Source organism: Electrophorus electricus, chromosome 15, assembly GCF_041902795.1.
Source record: "Electrophorus electricus isolate QZ-2024a chromosome 15, ASM4190279v1, whole genome shotgun sequence".
In the NCBI taxonomy this organism is placed as follows: Eukaryota; Metazoa; Chordata; class Actinopteri; order Gymnotiformes; family Gymnotidae; genus Electrophorus; species Electrophorus electricus.
The window spans coordinates 25,548,619-25,565,000 of record NC_137511.1 but is presented as its reverse complement, the minus strand read 5'-3'; the positions used below and the strand labels follow the sequence as shown (position 1 = coordinate 25,565,000).

Below are 16,382 nucleotides of genomic sequence, written 5' to 3'. Positions count from 1 at the left end.
GGGACCAGTAGGGGATGTGTTACCCTGAGGAAGCTTGTGGTGGCTCTGATGAGAGACATCCTTCTGTAGCAGAATCACAGCATTAGACGCAGTGACTGTGTGCGTGTGCGTGCGTGTGTTTAAAAGAGCTTGAGAAGGTTTAAAGCTTTAGGGTCTGAATAATATTCTCTCACGAAATTTCATACAAAATCACTGCTATCGTTTATCTACTGTTTTGTATTTCATAACTGTTCTAGACAGAAGGGTTAATGACCCTCCTGTCCGACCTCTGACCTTCCCACCTCTAACTTTGCTGCGGCTACATGTCCATGTCACACGGGGACGTCCCTTCTGTGGTCACACCCATCACATTAGGGTTTATAAATATGTTATCTTCCCCTTTTCTGCTTATTAAAAACTAATGTGAAGCATCTGGTGATCAAACGATTCTCTGCCTTCTTTGGATTAAAAAAAAAAAGACGGCGCACACAAACACACACACACACACACACACACACACACACACACACACACACACATACACACTGCCAGTAATGGAATGCTCTGTTTTTGATAACCAAAATGAAAGCGTTATCTCCTGGTTTGCGGGGGGCAGCTGGGTAATGTTCTGTCCTGACTGAGGGTACATTGAATGGGGGCATTAGTACTGAGGGCATCCAATTTAGGAATAGTTCGTCTGGTTTTGTCAAAAACATCTTGTGTCTACCGATTAGTGTTGTGCCTGCTGGCCTCGTCAGCAAAGGTCAGCGAAGGTCATGTTTAGTAATATCAAATAAAGTGGCTAGTGGTGTTTTTGATAATGTATACTTTATAAAGATAAAGTGAGTAAGGACAACAATCCACCTTTGAGATGGCTCCCTGTTTTAGCTACAGCAGTCTGTTTTGCTTCTGAGAACATTTTCTCTTCAGCTTTCTTTGAGGGGCGAGGAGTCAAAGTGGACTCTGCTTTATAGATACAGGCAGAGACCAGTGAGGGATCTGGTGCTAGAGGTAAAGGCATTTTGTCCATCTGGAGCTGAGAGAGCACAGGGTACATGAGGGTGTGGTTAGGGTTGGGGTGTGGTTAGGGTTATAGGGTTATGGTTATAGGATTAGGGTTATAGGGTTAGGATTAGGGTTAGGGTTAGGGTTAAGGTTAAAGTTTTAGGGTTAGGGTTATAGCGTTACTCCGCATTACAGTGTTAGGGCTAGGGGTTAGGGTTATGTAAGGGTTTGGATTAGGGTTAGGGTTTAGGGGTAGGGTTAGAGTTATGTTAGGAGTAGGGTACGGGTTATTCTGCATTACAGTTGTAGGGTTAGGGTCAGGGTTAGGATTACTCTGCATTACACTGTTGGGGTTAGGGTTAGTGTTAGATTCAGGGTTAGGGTTAGGTTAGGGTTAGGGTTACTCTGCATTACAATTGTAGGGTTAGGGTTAGGGTTAGAGTTAAGGTTAAGGTTAGGGTTAGGGTTAGGGTTAGGGTTAGGTTAGGGTTATGTAAGGATTGTGTCATTGCATTCATTTGTTAGCATGATCATGGCTTTCTGTCGTTCCATGATGATGGAAAACCCTGGCAGACAGAAAACATCTGACCACTGCCCTGATGAGTTGGCCAAACGTATGTGTATGTGTGTGTGTGTGTATGTGTGTGTGTGTGTGTGAGAGAGAGAGAGAGAGAGAGGGGGGGGGGAATTTGTAGTGTGCTGTACAATCATCTATCTGCCAGTCATCTATCACTCTGTGCAGTCTGACCTTTGGGTACAATATTCTCTTATTTGTTTGTGTGAAGGAGATTTGATGTTCAGCCGTGCTGTAACACCATGTGTCCTGCTATGGAATGTCCCCATGTGTAAGAACCAAATCATAAATTATTAAGGAATCAAAATGTAGATGTATCCATATGGGAGAAGAATATTTATTTTTGTGACAAAATACCTTTTGAAAAGAAAGTCCATTTCACTGTATGCTGTGGCTGATCTGTGCTGTCAAATCCATTGAACTGTTTGTGGCAGGTTTATGGTGCTGTTTCTCACCATGGCATGTGGGTTTAGTTTAATGATTACTACTTTAAAATAGTTTCCCAAATTGGTGTACTGTGATAAAGAACTCTGATCACTTCGAATTATACCCATCATATGTTCATTATTTATTTTCATAAATTGCTTGTTAATGAATGCATAGACTCCACACTATGTACATTTTGCACCAGTAAAAGACACCTGGCATTCTTTCGTTCTAACGTGTTTAGGCAGGTGTTTTGTGTGTTACCATATCTTAGGGTCTGCAGTGATGTGACCAGTGTGAGCTATATACACTGGCTGCTGACCCACTGCACTGCCAGAATACGGCCCCTGGGGTCAAAATACAGCCTCTATGGTGAGAATACAATCCCTGGGGTCAGAATACAGCCCCAGGGGTCAGAATACAGCCCCTGTATATCATATTCAGTGTTTATTCTCACGGCTCCAGTCTATGAGGTGGTGTATATTCTTTATTAGACTATGTGAAAACATTCGGTCCCTTGAAGCCTTTGCCTGTTTTAGCATGCAGTTTTCAAAAGCTAAACAGACTCTCTGGGCGAAACACTGATTGTGGAAATTGATATACAAGTCACCTGAATTATATTACAGTAACAGAAATTATTTTCTAAAAAAAAAACAAAAAACAACAAACAAAAAAACAAAACAACAACAACAACAAATAAATCAATTCAAACCAAGTTGTAATGTGGGTGTTTCTATTAAGTTTGTATGCTATTTGCTCATTCTTTATCTTCATTAGCAACCAGAAGGTTTATAAAAGGATTAAAATGTTTTTAAACTGCTGCCCTCTGTTTTCCCTACACACCTTTTTGGTCGAGTCGTTATAATTCTAATCCTCTAAAACGTGAATTGTGTCACGTTTCACACACACCACGGCACCGTAAGGGCCCGCCGCCAGCGCGCGGTTCATCTTTGTGGTCGGGGCCGTGCGCGCCACCCTGCCCCTTTAACACGCGCCGAGAGGCGGAGATCCGCGCGGGGGAGCGAAGTCCGCGCGGGCAAACCGACACTCCAGCGCGCGCACGGCTAGAGAAGCGTCCCGGCAGGCGGCCGGTGGGAGCGAACCCTGCGCCGGACCCGGACCCCCCCCCACCCCCACCCCCCCCGCTGCGCCGGACCCATCTGCGCAACTCCGCGGGACGCAGAACAAAGACCCCCGCGAGCCGATCGAACGGTAAGGCGTCGCACTGCTCCGGTCTTTCCGCTGCGCGGTGCCGGAGAGTCTGGACGCACGCGCGGGCTTGGTGCGGTTCGAGCGCAAAACGGGCGCCGCGGCTGTAGCGAGCTTTGCGCCCGATCTGCTCGTGCAAAGTCCGCGCCGCTTTAATCTCTCTGATCTCAGACTAACGAGACTTTCAATCGCGGGAGGTCGAGTTCCTGCTGTGGATTACCGACCTCCCCGCGTGGAGCGACGGCGCGTCCTAAATGCGATTTATTTATTCGTCCTTTTTCCGTGAACGCTTTTCCAAGGCGGAGCGACAACCACGAATGCTGCCGTTGTCTCGTTTCTATTTTGATTGTATAATGCGTTTCACATGTAGCTTTGGACTGGTGCGTTGATCCTTTCGGCAAGGTCTGCACTACTAACTCATCAAGAAAAAAGCCAGGCTGGAAAGCTAACTGCTATGTTAATGCATCCTACTTCCCAGAGTAGTGTAAGAGCCAAACCAACACTCTAATTCAATACTGCCTGTCAAATAATGTCACATTTTAAGGGTCACTCTAGGAATTGCATGTACGAACAATAGCACTTTTTTTGTCGTAGACACGCCCCTCATGTTTTACACATGTACACTGTTAGGCTTATGTCAGGAATGCAGAGGTCAGTAGCTGCTGGTAACTGACAGGCTGCTCTCTGTGGTAACTGAGAGACTGATCCCTGTGGTAGCTGACTGGCTGATCCCCGTGGTAAGTACCAGGCTGATCCCCGTGGTAACTGACAGGTTGATCCCCGTGGTAACTGACAAGCTAATCCTTATGGTAACTGACAGGCTGATCCTCATGGTAATTGACAGACTCTAGAGCTTCTAGGCTGTTTTTATAGGGGAACAAGGGAGACTCTTAAACCAGCCAAGCTTCGCACATACCACAGATCTCTATACACAGATCTCTTCACACAGCAGTGGTAATTTTATAGCGTGTCCTCACCCTTGGGATCTTGAACTCCGTTAAACTCTCCTTATATTGTGCAGTCCAGGTTGCTCGGAACGTGACTCTGAGGTTGCAGGTCACGTGACTCACTGCGTCCTGCAGACGTTAGCAGAATGGACCTGAAATAGATAATTTTCCAACATTGATTGATCACAGCATCACAGGAGCCTGAAACACGCTGAACTGAAAACTGAAAAAAATTCTGCAGTACTGAGTGTGACCAGTTGTATTGGGACGACAGCGTCCTTACATTCTGGTCATGTGCTTAACTTCTGGTCCAGTGTGTTGTTAAGCAGGGTGACTGGAGCCTGACTGGAATCTGTTACTGAACCAGTTTAAAGCACAGCAAGAATGTTAACCCTAACCCTAACCTTAACCTAACCCTAACCAAGGATGGTGTTTTGGTGTAGAAATTTGGGGGGGGAGACTGTATTTGATTTTTGTTTTTTCTTATCCAGTGGAAGTTGCAAATTTTCAAGTGTTTATTACACTGATGTTGACTAACTCTAGTACTTATTGTAGAGTGTTTATGACACTGATGTTGACTAACTAGTACTTATTGTAGGGTGTTTACTACACTGATGTTGACTAACTCTAGTACTTATTGTAGAGTGTTTATTACACTGATGTTGACTAACTACTACTTATTGTAGGGTGTTTATTGCACTGATGTTGACTAACTCTAGTACTTATTGTAGGATATTGTTTATGTTGACTAACAAACTCTAGAACTTATTTTTTATTACACTTATTGTTGCCTGCTATAGAGTTTATATGTGTTTTACAATTCTAGGCATCAGCAGTGATCCCTGTAATTGAACTGTGTCTTGAGCAGTATCAATACCTACTGTACTTGCTAGGATGCACTGTATGAGTAGATGACAAAGCACTTTTGTAAGTCGATCTGGATAAGAGCGTCTGCTAAGTGCCAAAAATCGTAAATGTTTTTGAATCACCATTATTTTGCAGTAAGGTGTTTTTTTTCCATTTAGCAGTCTAACTAGTTGAGCTGAAGTTGACAGGTAATCGGTGCTGCTCTTTAATGACATCATCCCCTTTGCGTTCTGCTGTGTCCACCTTTCTCGGTGCACGACAGAGATGGCTTCCATGTCTACCAGTACGACTCTACAGCTTCCAGTGGCTCGCTCTCTCTCTCTCTCTCTCTCTCTCTCTCTCTCTCTCTCTCTCTCTTTCTCTCTTTCTCTGTCTCTCTCTCTCTCCATCCACTGATTGCCTTCTCTGCTCTCGAGGTGCTCACCGCCCCTATAGTTCTGTCGCATAAGAAACCCAATATCTGTACGATCATATCGTAGTCCATCCAGAACCTCTGGAGCGCGTGCAGCACATGGACTGAAGCATGTTGGTGTGTTTTACATAACTGCATTACCCTGTGAAATGACAGCACTTTGTTCTTGCATCGATGACAGTTTTACACTTGAGTTATTTGTTTTTGTTTCCACACTAAATGGATTTCTGCTTTAAGGCAAACAAAAAGCTTTTCCATGTTGTGAATGTCCCTCTGCTGTATCTCATCACACGGTAAAATCAGCAGGTTTAAGCGTGTTGTGTTGGTTTTGGACTGCAGGATTCATCTGTTCATTCCTCTCTGACCCTCTCCCCACTCAGTTATTTGTTTTGTCTGCACTGAGGTCAGTGTTGAGCTCTAAATGGTGTAAATTGAACTCAGTATTGAGCTCTGATTGGTCTGACCTGAGGACTGTATTGAGCTCTGATTGATCTGAACTGACATCAGTGATTGATCTGAACTAAGGTCAGTATTGAGCTCTACATCTGAACTGAGGTCAGTATTGAGCTCTGAGCTGGGGTCAGTATTGAGCTCTGAATGGTCTGAACTGAGATCAGTATTGAGCTGTGATTTAGTAAGAACTAAAGTTAGTGTTGACCTCTGATTAGTTTGGAACTGAAGTCAGTACTGAGCTCTAAATCTAAATTCAGTTATAATTGCACTGACACCATGACAGTGACAGTAGGGTTGGGTACTGAAATGTATATGATCAGAATCTGCAGGACCAAATCACAATGCAGATTTCAGTGGTGCCACTTAAAGAGAAAGTTCATTTACATGATTTTTGTCTTACCCCTGATGCAGTCGATCGCCAAGGTGTTTTGAGCCTTTAGCAGTGACATATTTATTCACTTTTATACACATAGAGTAATAATGAGTCTGTGAAACCCTTATTGAGACCTGGATATGGTTTGAACATCTTGAGAAAGGTTTATGGGCACCACTATTTGGGTTGGGCTGTTGACTTAGTTAGCAGCTTTTGTCTTAAACTAAAGAGCAAAATTTGGATGTCTTGGCTAATCAACTGTACCAGGTGTAAATGGAAAATTATGAATATCTGAATTTTCACCTAATCCTAACCTTAACCCTAACCCTAACCTTATCCCTAACCCTAACCTTAACCTTAACCCTAACCGCTACCTTAACCTTAACCCTAACCCTAACCCTAACCCTAACCCTAACCTTAACACTAACCCTAACCTTAACCCTAATCCTAATCCTAAACGAAGGTTACAGGCAACAGAATATTATTGTCATTGTCAATGTAGCCAAGTACCCGAACCCTAAAACACAGACCCAGTGATGAACACTAACCCTAAAACACAGACCCTGTGATGAACACTAACCCTAAAACATCAACCCTGTGTCTAACCCTAAAACACTGACCCTGTGATGAACACTAACCCTAAAACACCGACCCTGTGATGAACACTAACCCTAAAACACAGACCCTGTGTCTAACCCTAAAACACCGACCTTGTGATGAACACTAACCCTAAAACACAGACCCTGTGATGAACACTAACCCTAAAACATCAACCCTGTGTCTAACCCTAAAACACTGACCCTGTGATGAACACTAACCCTAAAACACCGACCCTGTGATGAACACTAACCCTAAAACACAGACCCTGTGTCTAACCCTAAAACACCGACCTTGTGATGAACACTAACCCTAAAACACTGACCCTGTGATGAACACTAACCCTAAAACACCGACCCTGTGATGAACACTAACCCTAAAACACCAACCCTGTGTCTAACCCTAAAACACTGACCCTGTGATGAACACTAACCCTAAAACATCAACCCTGTGTCTAACCCTAAAACACTGACCCTGTGATGAACACTAACCCTAAAACACCGACCCTGTGATGAACACTAACCCTAAAACACAGACCCTGTGTCTAACCCTAAAACACCGACCTTGTGATGAACACTAACCCTAAAACACCGACCCTGTGATGAACACTAACCCTAAAACACCGACCCTGTGATGAACACTAACCCTAAAACACCAACCCTGTGTCTAACCCTAAAACACAGACCCTGTGATGAACACTAACCCTAAAACATCAACCCTGTGATGAACACTAACCCTAAAACACCAACTCTGTGACAGCAACTGGAAAGAGGCAGCAATAGAATTTGAATTGAATCTCAAACATGCTCATGGACACACCCACACACACACCCACACACACACACACCCACACACAGAAGAAGAGGGCAGGGTTAGAGGGGGTGGAGCTGATCCTTACCCTTTGTTGTTCCACCTCACATCACTCTTCAGCAGAGACGACACCAGTCTGATACTGTGGCACACCTCGTGAGACACGTGTGGTCTACGTTCCTCCCAAATCTACCATAAGCGTAACGTAAACAGCAGACAAATGACCCTGATGGAGCACACATCATAGCAGGGGATTCGACCCACGCGTGTTTGAAAACTCTCAGCACGCAGACTGTGGAACAGGGGGGAAAATATTTCGGATGATGTTTTTTCGAACTTCAAGCAATACAAGGCAAGTCTGACTTTTGCTATCAGTAATCTGACATCAGTTCAATAGTTAAAGAGCTCCTCTTCAGATGAGTGAATTCATTTTTCCAGTGAACGGGCGGGACAGTTTACACTGTCCACACTGAATCAGTATTGTTGTATACAGAATATTTACCCTTAGTACAAGCTGGGAATGGACGCATTGGTGTGACAGGGCCCGAAGTTACCAAACTGCAGTCCGCTGCCAAAAATACACAGGTACTGTTAGAATACACAGTTATGCTGTTAACTAAGAAAGAGGTGTGAGTGTGTCATTCAGGTGTGTCTCAAATTTAATTTGGTTTCACATTTAAAATGAAAAGCTTGTTTTTCATATCATACACACATGCGTCACCAACACCAGGTCAGTTTGTAGAATGGGTGTGTTCCTTGCATTATCTGGATCGATTGTATAACTTCTCTAAACTGTTCATCATTTGAGAAGTCAGTCATCAGATGCAAATCTCAGTGATGGACGATATATGGATTTAACCGGAAGCCTCTGACAGCATGATGATAATTGCACACACAGCGGACACGTGTGTGTATTGAACTAAAGTCCACAGCGTTGCTATTACAGGACATGCAATATCAACATCAGAGTGGAAAATATGCTGCAAACGTCACATCTCAATGAGCACTGCCTTCCGTGTAAAAATGTGAACAGGAATGTGGAGCTTTGCAGCCTAAGGCAGAGGAATGTCACGGTGCCAGTCGGAATGTGCCGTGAATGAGAACTTTATGTCTGCGTAGACACTCTTAAAAGGATGTTGCTTGCAGTTAAAGCGACTGGCGTTCGAAGACACTGAGAAGCAAAATCTGAATCCCGCTCGCCTGTATCGGGCAACTCGCACATTCACACACACACACACACACACACACACACACACACACACACACAGACACACACACACACGCACGCATACAGTCCCTGTCCTGAAAGTCGGTGTGCAGTGTGCAGTAAACACTGTCCACAGCTCAGATTCTGCTCAGAGGTCTGGTTTTACCCGAGGCACTAAAACGTCCGCAGATCACTGATTCCTTTTAAGTGCTTCAGTGAAAGACAAACTGGTTTAACTGGAAGAGCAGGAAAATAAAATCATTATTCAAGAACTGCATTCTTTTAATGGAATGTGGATAAAGCCATCATTCTGTGTTTGTGTATGCAGGGAATTACTTGATACCGTATTGTGTGTATTTTGCGGGGATATTGACCACACTGCCATTCCGAGGTCTTTGTCCACGTTGTACCATGCAGACGGTAGTCACTGCCTAGTTACCGTTGTTCAGACTAGATGATGTCACTCTCTTATAGGGTCAAAACATCTCTGTAGAACATTGCTACTGTTTCTGAAAAGTCACAGTGTTTCCTAACAAAAGGAGAGTGTTCTGGGTCGTGAAGTGGTTTTACAGCCTAATAATCTGCATGTGCTTTGCATGAGAGGGAATGTTGTTGGATCTTGCAAGAGCCTGATTGGAGAGATATGAGTGTGGTGGGGCTTAAACAAGTGGCACTGTGTTATTATGTTAACCCTTTATAGAGTTTCGTTAGAGATCCATAGACAGTATCTCTATCTCTCTCTCACACAAACACACACACACACACACACACATACACACACACAGGGTGTTAAGGTTAAGGTTAGGGTGTTTGTTGATGTTAGGGTTAGGGTGTTTGTTGGTGATAGGGTGTTGGTGTTAGGGTTAGGGTGTTGGTGTTAGGGTTAGGGTGTTTGTTGGTGATAGGGTGTTAGTGTTAGGGTTAGGTTGTTGGTGTTAATTGCTGGTCTGGGTGTATAACCTCATTCATCATCAGGGTGCTATTAAACCTGCCCAAAGGAGAGAAAGCATGAAAAAGATGTGACAGGCAGACAGTAAGGAGAGAGAGAAAAATTCAGACCAACTAGGAAAATGTTTTCAGATTAAAACTTTGTGAGGAGTCGTGAGGAGATGTGAGGAGTTGTGAATGGTGCTTGGGGGGGGGGAGGCCCTGCTCCTCACAGTGAGACTGAGATCCATCGTACACATCAACACGCCCAGTGAGACGGTGTTTAAAAATAATTCACTTCTCTTCACTATCATTGTTGGCGGTGGTAATAGTAGTAGAAGTAGTTGTTGTACTTGAGGCTGGGGTATGTGTTGTCATTGGGTTTAGAAGACCAGGCGTACACTGAACAAACTGCCTGACTACAGACACTTCAGCTGCTTGCCAATCATTTCTTGTTTTAGTGCCAAGGTCTTCTTATGTGCGGCTAAATGAAGACCCAAGCCTGGCAACACACACACACACACACACACACACACACACACACATACGTCTTCACTGTCACAGACACTCCAAATGGAGTTCATGTGAAGTTTTTCATCAGTAGAATAACTGTGTGACGGAGTCCAGGCCTCTGACAAAACCTTTGTTTCTCACTGGCAGCAGAGCAGTTCTGGGCCTCAATGGGCTTTTGTAGTGGGAGATGCACATGTCACGAGGGCGACGCGGTGCCTGACGTTCACTCACCCGCATGGCATCGGTTCTGGGTCAGGCCTCTCCTACAGGCTTAGCACAACCTAATGGAGCAACGAACAAGTTGTGGTGTCAGTTTCCACATCCTGTAGCTGTGGTACGGAGTGAGAGGATGGTCCTCTCCAACAAGCCCTTTTAATGTTGACGTTTGTCCATTTTTTTAATATATTTGGGGATCTTTGGGCTATTTGTACATAAGGTCCCCACTGTATATTGAATTATTGCAGCCAAAGACAAATCACCTTTTTTTGCACATTTTGCATCGCCTACAGTTCAACTAGGCTGTGGGTGGAGCAGAGGGTTGGTGAAGTTGAGGGTGGAGCGGAGGGCGGGTTAGGTTGTGGGTGGAGCGGAGGGTTGGTGAGGCTGTGGGTGGAGCAGAGGGCAGGTGAGGCTGTGGGTGGAGCAGAGGGTTGGTGAAGTTGAGGGTGGAGCGGAGGGCGGGTTAGGTTGTGGGTGGAGCGGAGGGTTGGTGAGATTGTGGGTGGAACAAAGGGCAGGTGAGGCTGTGGGTGGGGCAGAGGGTGGGTGAGGCTGTGGGTGGAGCAGAGGGCAGGTGAGGCTGTGGGTGGAGCAGAGGGTTGGTGAAGTTGAGGGTGGAGCGGAGGGCGGGTTACGTTGTGGGTGGAGCGGAGGGTTGGTGAGATTGTGGGTGGAACAAAGGGCAGGTGAGGCTGTGGGTGGAGCAGAGGGTTGGTGAGGCTGTGGGTGGAGCAGAGGGTGGGTGAGGCTGTGAGTGGAGCAGACTGCTGCCGAAGGAGGAATTTATGCAGGAGAAACATCAGGACTGTGACCTCCAGTTACGTAACTTGAAGGGGCAGCAGGATAGAGAGAGAACGTTAACTACTCTTCATGGTTTAGTATATAAGAGTATGAAAGCAGAACTGTCCTCCCTCGTCTAACCTACACAGCTGGAAACACTAGTTACAAGATCCAGGAAAACCCGTGGGAGAGACAGTTGCTCTGTCCATCCCCTTATGGAACACTTTGGAAGGCTCTGGTGTTGTGTGTTTCAGCCTAATTACAGTCTGTCTTGGTTTTTGCTCTGATATTTTCCCTCCTAAAACTCCTAGCAAGCACTTGGAACAGACCAGGCTAGGAATGGATTTGAGTGGAGATTTGCTGGAGACTTGCACAATATTTTTAGCCAGTGACTCATCTGGATTACCCATCCCATACTGTGGTCAATTAATAGCAGTTTCCACATTTTAATTTAAGGCAGATGTCTGCATAGCTGCTCCAAACAGCCCAGTTGAACCTGTCTCAAGCAATTGTGCAAATATAAGGCAAACGGCTTTCTTATTTATGTTCTAAACTGTAGTGAAGTACACCATTTTCCAGAGAAACGAGACTTTATGTGATGCTTGATGAAGGACCTCTGTGCGCAGTGTCCTGTTTCTCTGGAAGAGAGAGAGTGAGCGCGAGTACAGCCTAAAGTAATTTGTATAAAATGGTAATGTTGATGTATTTATGGGTTTTTTTCTTTGCTTGCTTGTTTTTCTACAGGTTCATGTGGAAATGATCAGGACTAACGATGGAAGTTTCGGCCCCGTGGACCCTTTTGTTTCCTGACTCTTGCTTTCTTGATATTCGGATGCTCTGAGAATAGTTTGGATACTGGTGGAACAAGTGGAAATCTGCCATCTTGGCGAACAGAAGGACAGTAGGTTAGGGTCTGGGGTTTGGGTACTGCGCTGACGATCCGTCACCATGCCGATCCTGAAACAGCTTGTGTCGGGTTCGTCGCAGGCTAAGCGGCGTTCCCGGACTGACCTGACAGCCGAGATGATCAGCGCCCCGTTGGGAGACTTCCGGCACACCATGCACGTGGGCCGTGGGGGGGATGCATTCGGAGACACGTCGTTCCTGAGCAGCCGGTGTGCGGAGCCCACACAGGTCCCACAGCTGGAGGAGAGCGGCTCGCCCAAGCAGGGTCTCCTCGCACGCACCTTCCGCGGCAGCAGGCGCTCCCATTCCGCCAGCCGCGCTGGCAGGCCCGATGACTCCAAACCGGCGCCCCCCGGCGGCTCCCCCGGGTACGTGAAGAACACCGTCTCATTGCCGTACCTGATCGACCAGTGCGCCGCTCAAGCCAGAGTAACCGAACTTCATCCCCCCCGGTACGTCTCCTCCAGCCCTGCGAAGAAGCTTCCGGAAGCCAGCGACAAGCCGGCCAACGGGCCGACTATGCCGGCTGTGCGGGACGCGGAGCTGGTTGAGCGGGACTTTGGTGAACTGACTGACCTTCCTGTGATGTCGGCGCCCCCAGGTGGTGTGATGAAGCATGCTGAATCTATGATGTCCTTCCACATTGACTTGGGCCCCTCGATGTTAGGGGACATCCTCAGCATCATGGACAGGAAGGGGGACACAGGCCCGGGCTATGAGGAGGAGCCAGATGCACCTGTGCCCTGGCCCTTCAGTGAGCCAGTGGAGGAGGCGGAGCCTCCGGTGCCCAGGCTAAGACACGCCCCCGCCAGCCCCTACATGCCTGGGTTTCACGGCCGTACAGCACAACCGCATCCGGATAGATGTGTGTTCGGCTCCGGATCTGTGGAGGAGAGTCCACACAAGGTGAACGTGGCGCCCAGAGCCCGGGACGACAGGGACTTCTCCTTCATGGACGAGGATGATGATGAAGATGAGATCAGAGTGTGAAAAGATGTGACTCAGACCTGCTTTAACGGTGGACAAAACAAGTGGAAAGTGGAGGAGAAATGGAGAGAACTGAGGGTCAAGGAGTCAGGAGTCAGGGGTCAGGCCTGAGCTTAGAAAGAGAGACAACATGGAGGAGCAAACATTCACAACACTCTTGTGTGTGTGTGTGTGTGTGAGAAAAGAGAGAGAGAGAGAGAGAGAAAGAAAGAAAAAGAAAGAAAGAAAGAAAGAAAGAGAGAGAGAAGGATTCTATTTGTAATGGAGATAGTGATTAGTTTCAACTGAGTTGTGAATCACACACACACACACACACACACACACACACAGCTGTTTTCCCTGAACACATGCCGCCACAGTGTCTGTTGAATATCTCCCGAATTCTTCCTTGAGTCGAGAGTTTCCTGCCTTCGACAGGCTGTTTCTGTTCGCCTGCTTTACGACATGCTGGCCCTCCCTATTCACTCTATTCAACACACAAACGTCAAACGATGTCGTTCGCATTAGCCAGTCACGTTAGGGTCTGGGGGCACTCTTTCACTCACGCCGAGTGGCTCATTACAGATGCAGGTACAATTTACTGAGGGGTAAGAGAAGAACATTAATGAGAAATGGGGACTAATAGCAATAATGACACCATATTGTTTAGAATTGGTAGAAGCCACAAACCTGGCTCTCTGCTGCCCCCTGGTGTGGCTTTACAGTGCTGCAGATATGAGGAAGGGTCAGTCAGAGTTAGTCCAGTACTCTACAGTCAGCATGTTAGATTCTCCTGGTGTTATGTTCTTTGTTATTTAAGCATTAAGGTCTAAAGCTTTATTCTTTGTGTTATGGTAATTCATGCTTTTTTAAGTATAAAACAATTTAGCTTAATGAACAGAGCAGAGCACTCTACCCTTGGGCTGTCTTCTCAATAGATTATAATGTTCGAAAGAAAATCTCTCTCTGATTCCGTCATTTGACTTTCATTGTCACACTGGGAACCCAAAGAGTTCATGATGCACTCTGGGAAATGGGAGTTTTCTGTGGCACATAGTCTTACCATGCTTATATGTGAAGGAATTTAAGTTAGGGAGGCTGCAAGAACTTCCTGTTAAACATGAACTGCATTCAGTTACTAACCATGTGAGGTTTAAAGTTTGTTTTGAAGGGTCATTACTTCTGATTATGGTGTTTGGTTTGGCAAAAGGTTACTAAGCTCAGTTCTGTCATCTACTGCCCAACACCACTATCCAGCTGGACTAGCGGACTACAGAAGGACATACATGAACCTGTATCAACACTGCCACCTCACGGGTCTGCCACACACCCTGAAGAGATGAGCGCCTCCTCATTCCAACTCTAACCTTTGGACCTTCAGTATACAGTGTAACCTTGATATTCATAGGGCTTAAGGGCACAAAACCCCTGCAAATAACTCTTGGTCCCCCTAAACTTTATTACTAATACCTTCAATCATATTGGCACACAGAACAATTAACAGTACAGTAAAACACTACACAGTATTGTACAGTAACACACTACACTACACCGTACTATAGAGTAAAACACTCCACAGTACTGTACAGTAAAACACTACACTACAGTATTGTACAGTAAAATACTACAGTATTGTACAGTAAAATACTACACAGTACTGTACAGTAAAACACACCCCACAGTAATGTATGTTTTACAAATGTATTACAGCACAGTAACATTGCAGGCTAACAGTCACAGAGACGCACGTGTGGTATGTGATGTGATGCAATCCGTATATCTGAAATGGGAATTTTCACAGTACACCACAAATCTCCAAAAACCCATTTAATTATTGTTGGCGAACCCACATATAATTTAATCTATGAATAAAACCTGCAAACATGAGATTGTAAATTCTTCAATACTGTCATCTTCTCTCCCGTATTTCTCGTTAAATCGCTCCGCGAGGCTTTGGCAGGAGTCTCACTTTTTGCCTGATGTTTCATACAGGACAAGCACAGTATACTTGTGTCTCCAGCAGGGTGCATCTGGCTGCTGAACTGGTGGAATCAGGAAGGAAAGTTCATATGAAGACCACGCGGTGGTGAAGTGAAGGTCTCACAAGAGTAGTCGCCGTGTGTTATTCCCTCAGTCTTACCCTGCTGTCCAGTTTGGACAGGTATTTCCTCAGCGTGTTTGGGCAGAAAAGCAGAACTCTTAAAAGCAAATTTTTTCCACACATCCTCAGGGGTGGCCATCGCGAATCTTAATCTCTTATGTTTAGTTATTATTGTATAGTGCTACAGATATTTTTTGTATAATGATTATAGTAAGCAAGTAAAACTGGGTTACACCCTGGACAAAACTGATCTGCTAATGGGATTTAACAGTAATTACCTATTCATAGTGCATAATTATCAGGACTAGTGTAAGAAACAGCTGGGTTGAAACACCGGTCTCTTTGTTTTGTGATCTTTCTTTTGTTTTCTCACTTGTTCTATATGATTATAATACACACTGACATCCGTGAATAATGGCTATATTTTTAAATAAAAACGCTGACGGACTTTTCCTAAGCAGGTGTGCTTTTATTTTTGAATGTCTTGCTGTTACCATGGTTTCATAAACTGCATGCACATCTGCTGATTTACCCTCAAAGGAAGATTTTCCTTTGCAGACACTTTGCATTACTCTGTCAGAGCATAAGAAATACAACGGTGAGAAAGAGTATTTGTCACCCACAGCATATCACCCACAGCATATGACCAACTCACCCTGCTGTAGCGTGGAGGGTGAGTCTAGTTCCCAGGGCGTATCCCACTCACCCTGCTGTAGCGTGGAGGGTGAGTCTAGTTCCCAGGGCGTATCCCACTCACACTGCTGTAGCGTGGAGGGTGAGTCTAGTTCCCAGGGCGTATCCCACTCACCCTGCTGTAGCGTGGAGGGTGAGTCTAGTTCCCAGGGCGTATCCCACTCACCCTGCTGTAGCGTGGAGGGTGAGTCTAGTTCCCAGGGCGTATCCCACTCACCCTGCTGTAGCGTGGAGGGTGAGTCTAGTTCCGAGGACGTATCCCACTCACCCTGCTGTAGCGTGGAGGGTGAGTCTAGTTCCCAGGGCGTATCCCACTCACCCTGCTGTAGCGTGGAGGGTGAGTCTAGTTCCCAGGGCGTATCCCACTCACCCTGCTGTAGCGTGGAGGGTGAGTCTAGTTCCCAGGACGTATCCCATT

General features: G+C 45.8%; 2 protein-coding genes across 6 annotated transcripts in view; both read left to right on the top strand.

Annotated features, from left to right (window-relative positions):
* The window catches only part of LOC113591618 (protein sidekick-2), a 205,274-nt gene extending 202,575 nt beyond the window's left edge, over positions 1 to 2,699 (top strand). The window contains exon 46 of the mRNA XM_081697979.1: positions 1 to 2,699. This exon is cut by the window's left edge and continues 3,052 nt beyond it. The gene's annotated coding sequence lies outside the window, so the exon portion shown is untranslated.
* Positions 2,700 to 3,044: 345 nt separating this feature from the next.
* Positions 3,045 to 15,728, top strand: cdc42ep4b (CDC42 effector protein (Rho GTPase binding) 4b). Of its 5 annotated transcripts, XM_035533702.2 has the most exons (3): positions 3,045 to 3,196; positions 12,043 to 12,199; positions 12,286 to 15,728. In XM_035533702.2, exon 3 carries the CDS (start codon positions 12,322 to 12,324, stop codon positions 13,192 to 13,194), a length of 873 nt encoding a protein of 290 aa, XP_035389595.1. In that variant the 5' UTR covers positions 3,045 to 3,196; positions 12,043 to 12,199; positions 12,286 to 12,321; the 3' UTR covers positions 13,195 to 15,728. The 5 variants fall into 5 exon arrangements, with proteins under 5 accessions (XP_035389595.1, XP_035389592.1, XP_035389593.1 ...); XM_035533699.2 differs by having other exon boundaries at positions 12,043 to 15,728; XM_035533700.2 differs by lacking the exon at positions 3,045 to 3,196 and adding an exon at positions 3,300 to 3,930 and having other exon boundaries at positions 12,043 to 15,728.
* The last annotated feature ends 654 nt before the right edge of the window (positions 15,729 to 16,382 follow it).